Source organism: Polyodon spathula, chromosome 10, assembly GCF_017654505.1.
Source record: "Polyodon spathula isolate WHYD16114869_AA chromosome 10, ASM1765450v1, whole genome shotgun sequence".
NCBI classification, from domain to species: Eukaryota; Metazoa; Chordata; class Actinopteri; order Acipenseriformes; family Polyodontidae; genus Polyodon; species Polyodon spathula.
The window spans coordinates 7000230-7007196 of record NC_054543.1 but is presented as its reverse complement, the minus strand read 5'-3'; the positions used below and the strand labels follow the sequence as shown (position 1 = coordinate 7007196).

General features: G+C 39.7%; 1 protein-coding gene across 2 annotated transcripts in view; it reads right to left on the bottom strand.

Annotated features, from left to right (window-relative positions):
- Positions 1-1650: 1650 nt before the first annotated feature.
- LOC121322112 (glutamate receptor ionotropic, delta-1-like) overlaps positions 1651-6967 on the bottom strand; it is a 258746-nt gene continuing 253429 nt past the window's right edge. Inside the window, exons 14-17 of one of the 2 annotated variants that reach the window (XM_041261639.1) lie at positions 6151-6317; positions 4494-4734; positions 3544-3682; positions 1651-2121 (exon numbers count right to left, since the gene is read on the bottom strand). In XM_041261639.1, the coding sequence (XP_041117573.1) occupies positions 1721-2121; positions 3544-3682; positions 4494-4734; positions 6151-6317 (948 nt within the window). In that variant the 3' untranslated portion in view covers positions 1651-1720. The remainder of the gene's footprint in view (positions 2122-3543; positions 3683-4493; positions 4735-6150; positions 6318-6967) is intronic. The other variant, XM_041261640.1, reaches the window with a different exon arrangement.

Below are 6967 nucleotides of genomic sequence, written 5' to 3'. Positions count from 1 at the left end.
GAAGATAACCTGGTAGAGCTGGTGCCTGACCCCTCATTAAAAACTAAAATCAGTTCCTGGAGCTGCGGCTAATAAGAATCTGTTTTTGTTCGTATAAAGCCCCTGTTGTAAATTGTTACAGCTGTGTCCAGAGATTAAACAGACAAATGAATCCATCACGCTTAGATGGAGAAGCAGCAGCTTTTTTTGAGGCTCTCTGAGGGATTTCTGTTTCTTAAACACTGAGATTTGCTAACATACTGTCAAGCTCAGACAGAAGGGTATTACCCTCAAGCCACGAACTGGCTGTGTTTTGCTATGCATTAGCCACACATGCATACTGTATTATCTTCTTGTTACACGCTGCCCTTCACAAAAATGAAATCTGTGCTCAAGATGGGACCGCTATGTACAAAGCTATAGCTAACCAATACACATTTTTTCAAAGACAGTGACATAATTCACTACTACTGAGTGTTTAACACTTATGTATGAGTTCTATTTAGATTTGTCTGTCTTCCAGTGTTTAGTTACAGGTAAACAAACACTGCACCCCTCCTGAAATCATCAACTATCACCATGCTTAAACTATGCATCAGCACCAAAATCAACTTGCAAAAAATGTTTTATAGATATTGTCCCCCTCGAAAATAACGAAAATTGCGCACGTCCCTGGTCTTTAAATCTTCTGCCGCTCTTGTTTTCTTAAGACTTATTCATTCCACTGGGAGATTATAGTGAAATAACAACGGACCTTTGAAGTAATGAGACTGAAAACCTTCCTCCTATTCAATTATTATATATATGAGGAAGGAAATATTGATTGGACAAATCCAATCCTAAAGAAAACCTAAAGACTAAAAGAAATCCCTATACTTTGCATGTGTTCTTGATAGGTAAAACCTGTAATTAATGTTGAACCCAGTTGATGGCTTTGGAGTATAGTGTTGGTACAAGCAAACACTATAGTAATGGGCCTGAAGAATAACTGCAGAAAGACAGGGGTGGGGCCTTTGTTATCCATTTTTCCAAGTTTGCTCAAATAATATAAATAGATATGTCTTCCTAAAATGAATGCTGGAGATTTTAATCAGCAATCATTTTGACAAGTACATTAAACTAGTCAAATTACTACAAAACATCATGTAGTTGATGCCTACAAAGCCACATACTGGGCACAACAGACTCAAATATGAATGCATCCTGCCGTTTCCCTCCGAATCTAATCCCGGCTATATGTGGAAGATTAATGGAGAACTAACCAATGTTTTAAACGGTTTTGTGGTGCAGATGGAAATATGGCATGTGAAAGAATGGTTGAAGAAGGACAAGTTCCCTCCCAAAGCCCCCAGTAAGAATCTTCACAGCTGGCACTTAGAAAACAATCACAAGGAATTTGCGTCTTTATTCATATAGAACAAAATTTACAAAGCCATTCATACACTAGTTTTTTTTCTTGTTTGTTTGTTTTTTTCAGCTCAACTTCCAAAAATGGAGAATATTCAAAATACAATTTTTACCTCACTTCATTCTTTCAGTATTTACAAATATGTACAAGAAAAAATTCTAGAGTTTTTTTCCTTACTTTTTGTTTTAAATTTTAAAGTTGTATTAAAAATCTCTGTTTATTTATTTATTTATATATATATATATATATATATATATATATATATATATATATATATATATATATATATTTTTTTCCCCCAGACCAGATCAGATGGATGTCCCATGGGTGGGCTCAATGGCTTCTGGCATTGGTCTTCTGGACATTGACTGGTATGACATTGGCATGGGAGTCTTGACGGGGCTCTGGCGGAATAACCCCCCGTTGGGGGATCTGTGTTTGCACTGGATGGATGGCATGGTGGATGAGCCGCTGAGTGGTAGGGGCAGACTGCTGCCAGGGCCCTGTGTTAGCGTCCTGCCCGCCCCGTGGCCCTGCTCCGGCAGAAAGGTGCTCGCAGACAGCCCCGTGCTCTGATAGTCCCGCACAGGCTCCATGGTCTGGCTGGGCTGCATGGTGCCGATGTCCAGCGCAGAGATCTCGATAGACGGGGTGGGAATCTGCTTGTGAGCCATGTCCTCGTCCATAAGGCTGTTCATACGCCTGTGAACCTGCTCCAGGTTCACCTCTTTGTCCTGAAGAGATGAAGGGAGCAGACAGAGGAGACAGAGAAGATTGAGACAGGATTTTCAAGGAGCAGTGTAATATACGAAGGACAAAATACATGGTTCCTGGAATTTTATAAACCAATATCAATATCACATGTGTTTTAAACAAGATATTAGAATGTTCATTTATTGTAATAAACTTAATTTGTTCTGTTACTTTGCTGTGTTGCCTATTTGCAATTTAGTTAGAGAATAAATCATTGTTATTTAAGGTTATAAAATACAACTTAATTTTGTTGATATTTACAACAACAAAAAAAATGCAGTTTTATTTTATATACTAAACAACAAGGATATAACACTCTCAGACAGTAAGTTGCAAGTTTATTATAAATCAAATCCATGATTCATCTTGCAGCAACAGCTCATCGTTATATACTGTCTCAAGTACAGCTTACTTGCTTTAGTCTCTTGTCTAAGAAGCAACATTAGAACCGATAACTTGGCTGCTGAAGCTTTATTGCGCCAGTTAACCTTCTCAGATTTTAAATGATGTGATAGAGAAAAGACTGAAGTTTAAGAAAACAGGGGAAATAGAGGAACACATAAGATTATGGGGCATACATAACCACATAACAACATGGTAAACATCAATGGTTTCTGCTCTTACATGGTAACTACTGGTGTAATAAGTGTGTAATTACATATAAGCCGTGGTGTTACCATGTTATTGACACAGTTGTTACCATGCATAACCAGCAAGCTTTGTTAATTAGCCAGTTGTTAAAATGTAATTAATGTAACTATTCATGATGTGCAATGTGCAAGTGTGCCCAAAACACACAGCCCTTCTAGCTGTCAGAAGCTCAATGTAAGATATTCTACAATCAAAATATACATTTCTCATATGTGGGAATGCAAGCCTGAACCTGGGCATAGACCTAAGAGCTTGTGAGATACTGTAACTAATTAGATAAGAACAAGCGATTTATATTAATCATGACACTGGCTCAATTCCACAAATTATTAATGAAAAACTAGCTAATCCCCCCCTAAACACATCCAATTCAAAAGGTCTGCAATTCCCCAACCACTGCAGAGCTATGGAGATTCCAGTGACCCAGACCCCACCCACAGTCCTTTTATATACCACTCCCTTGTTAGGCTGTGATATCAAATGATCAGGTGCCAGAAATCCTATCCAAGCTAAAGTTGCTCTGGATGTGTTTCCCTTCACTTTTGCATTGCATTCATCTACCAGGGGTGGACAACAAGTGCTGATACAGCCTAACTGCGCAGATTGCTGGATCCCGATCATTTTGTATTGAAACATCTTAACAACAAATGATGATGGGTGTAGAGTCAGTGGATCTGTCCACCTCTGCCCTATAAATGGGGACAGGACCTCCCTGAAAATGAGACGTTATTTCTCAGGGGATCTGTCCTGACCTGTATAAATATCTTCTGCTTCATCCCAGTTTCTGTCTCTCTCTGTCCATATGTCCTTCCTCCCTCCAGATGAAGCAGTTGTAATATCATTATATGTCAATGGGCCAGAAACGCTGGCCAGTCTGTAATCCTTAGCAACCTGCACGAGACCATAAAAAATAATGAATAAAAATATCCATGGATGTTGCGTCCTCATTGACATATAATAGCAGCAAGACCTGCCGCATTGTACATTACAAGGTGTTATGGTCTGGATTGGCAAAACCGGGGGTCTTGTTGCTTAAAATAATAAAATAATAAAATAATAAAAATCTGTAGAGGCTACAGACAGGCACCCATGCAAACAGCCCAGCCAGTCCAACATCACACTTTAGTCTGAGGATCTGTTGGTATTCTTCTAGAAATGTGTTGTTCACAGTGTTGGCGATGTAATGAGAGATATAATTGATATGCCTGTCTGTATTATTGTGGGGCGAAAGATTGGATTTTTGACTGTATTTTAAGGTACTTCTATACTTAATTCCAATTTACAGACACCTCTTAATTTCACAGATTTGCATCCTGAAAAAGTGTCTGATGAAGTGATATCAAACTCATTACCTGTTCTCCTCTTGCCAACTGAAACCACTTTGTCTGTGTGATTATTACTGTGTTATTTCTTTGAGAATCTCAGTCTCACTGTGTAGCTCAGCTAGATAATCATCTTGTGCATTTACATTTCAATTACACGTCTCTTCTCAGTTATCGCTTGCAACTGAATTGAATAAAAGAGAAAATCTGGCTATATTTTTTTCTTTTCCCTACTACTGCAAGCTAGTTGCTATAGCAATGTCATGGATATTGTTTATAACAGTGTTACACATGTTTATAGCTGGATACTTGAGTGTAGCAGATCCTTTAACTGCAGTGGTTCTGGCTCCTCAACTTCTCCCAGCTCAGGGGTCTCTCACCTCTTTAGGCTGCTCTTGTCGGCAACGGTTGCTGTTCCACCACATCTCGAGGCCTGCGACCAGGCAGGCGAGCAGCAGGCCGGCCGCCAGGATGCAGAAGACCCCTGCAAAGCTGTGGAGCTTGAGAGCTCGCCCGTCTGGCTGTGGGCTGCCGTGGCTGTCCAGATCACAGCGGCCCATCCTTGGCCACCATTTCTGCTTAAAGATGTCCAGGTCTCCGTTATCCTGTAGCTCCAGGATCCTGAAATCACAATCAGCGTGAGTGGCCTGGTCCTCAGAGGGATCTTCTGCATTTAAACTAATAGGGACACCATTCAAATGCAGGGGAACCACTCCTCTGTTACACAGCATATTCAAAAACAGGCAAACCATGGTATACTACGATAAATGCATACTATAACAATGGGAAAATCAGAGGAAAACTGAAGAATTACCATGTGGAACATTTGTATGAGGGACATTCTACATCCAACATGTAACAGAGTTAGTCATACAAATACAATAGGTTTCAGAACTCCTCCAATTAAGGTGTATTATTGAAATTACCAGGTCTCAGGAATTTTAGCAGTCAGGACACTGCTGAATCTGTTATGAACTGATTGCTCTCATCACAACACAGATTACAATACGTGATCGTTTGTGAGTGACCTGAATGGCAATCACGTGGTTCCAGCGTGTGTTAATTGCTCGTTATTCTGGTCGTGCTCATGCAGCCATAAACTATATTTTGAACTGGGACCTTATTGCTGAAATGCCTGGATCTTTAAAATAATATTCTTCTTCATAGTCCATGGCCAGTGCAGCCTCCCGCTAATCATAATAAATTTGTTTTTCTGTTACCTCAAAAATTATACCCTGTTTTTGAAGCACTCAAGTGTTTCAGAGATGATGACAGATTGCTACATACAATACTCTCTGTCTGTTTATTTGTTTTCTCCCAGGAGAACAGTCCGTTTATCTTCTTTTAATTTTAATTTGGAGATGTTCTCTCTCTCTTTCTCACTCTCTCTCAGCAACACATAGTTCCTTATGCTCAGTATATCTCCCTGAATCCATTCCCAAATAAGTTTATTCATTACATCTAATTAGATTTTGTGCAAACATCCTTACACAACGTGGATTGCAGAACACAATGCTAACAGTATAATACTAACACTTAGTTTTACTACAGTGCCCATCCACTTAGTTGAGTTTCTGACATACATTCATCTTTCACACATGGAAAATAACATCTCAATTTAAAAAAGAGAAAGACTTATTATGTTTTCATAAAATGAAAAGCTGAGTTATATTATTGTCTGAAGGAGCAGTCCCCTAGGAATAGACTGAGAACAGAAGGACACCCTAACACGGCAGTAGGGTATGATTTATAACTAGAAGCCCTGATCTTATTTGTCCATCCACATATTACAGCTGCTACCAGTTAGGCAAAATGACTGCTAAACTGGTGCATACAGCTGCACTTTATTACTGCTTTGTGGAGATTTCCATGGCATAAAAAAAAAAAAAAAATGTTGGCGACAATCACCTGATCTAAGACCTTATAAATAAGAGTGACTCAGAGGTACTGTGAATCAACAGTCAACTGTCTTTAGAGGACAGCAATTCAAGTTCCACTGTACTGTAAAAAACAGAAAATCACCCCTTCCAAACCCACCTCTGTGAGAAGAGGTCCCTATAGGGGCTGCCGTGCTGCAGTGCAATGCCATAACCTTTGCTGCTGATGCTGTTCCTGAGCACCGTCAACGAGCAGTCGTCATCCGTCAGGGCTGCATATTCCACCACCGCCATGTCCCACAGGAACGCATAGCTCGACTTTTTCGCCTGCAGAACAAAGGCATGTCATTCGTCTACAGTGCCAGTCCAGCAACGGCTCCGATAAAATGTATTCAGGAAAGACTCATCAAGTCCGATTTCCTCGACTGTTGAACGGTGTTACACAGACTTCAATGCACAATGTATCCCCTTTGGGCTTCAGTGCACAGAGCAACACTTTAATGCCACCCCACCTCGCTTCAGAAAATCAGCTTTTCAGAGGCTTTTCACAATATTTTACTGGTGTACGTAGAGCAGGGGTGACGATATCACCATAATATGTTGAAATTACAATCGGCTGCGTTGAAATTCCAAATGAAACCAGTACCTGTGCTCATTAACACCCATTAACACTAGAACAGCCATGCGCATCAATTTGACGTTTTGAGGTATAAATATGTAAATAACTCTGTGTTTGTGAATCCTATGTGGATGTCGTTTCTTGACTTATCCTAAATATATTTATTAGATATCCTAACAGCGTCTGAGTGGCAGATTTGCAAAAAATAACAATTTTGATCCATTATTGCTTATAAAGACCCTGAGAATAAACGTGTATTATGTCACTGGATCACTTCGGTAAAACAATGTCTTGCAATTTGCCCAAACATCAACATTTTTAAACAAAACTTTCAGGAAGCATTACAATGTCCTTCAAG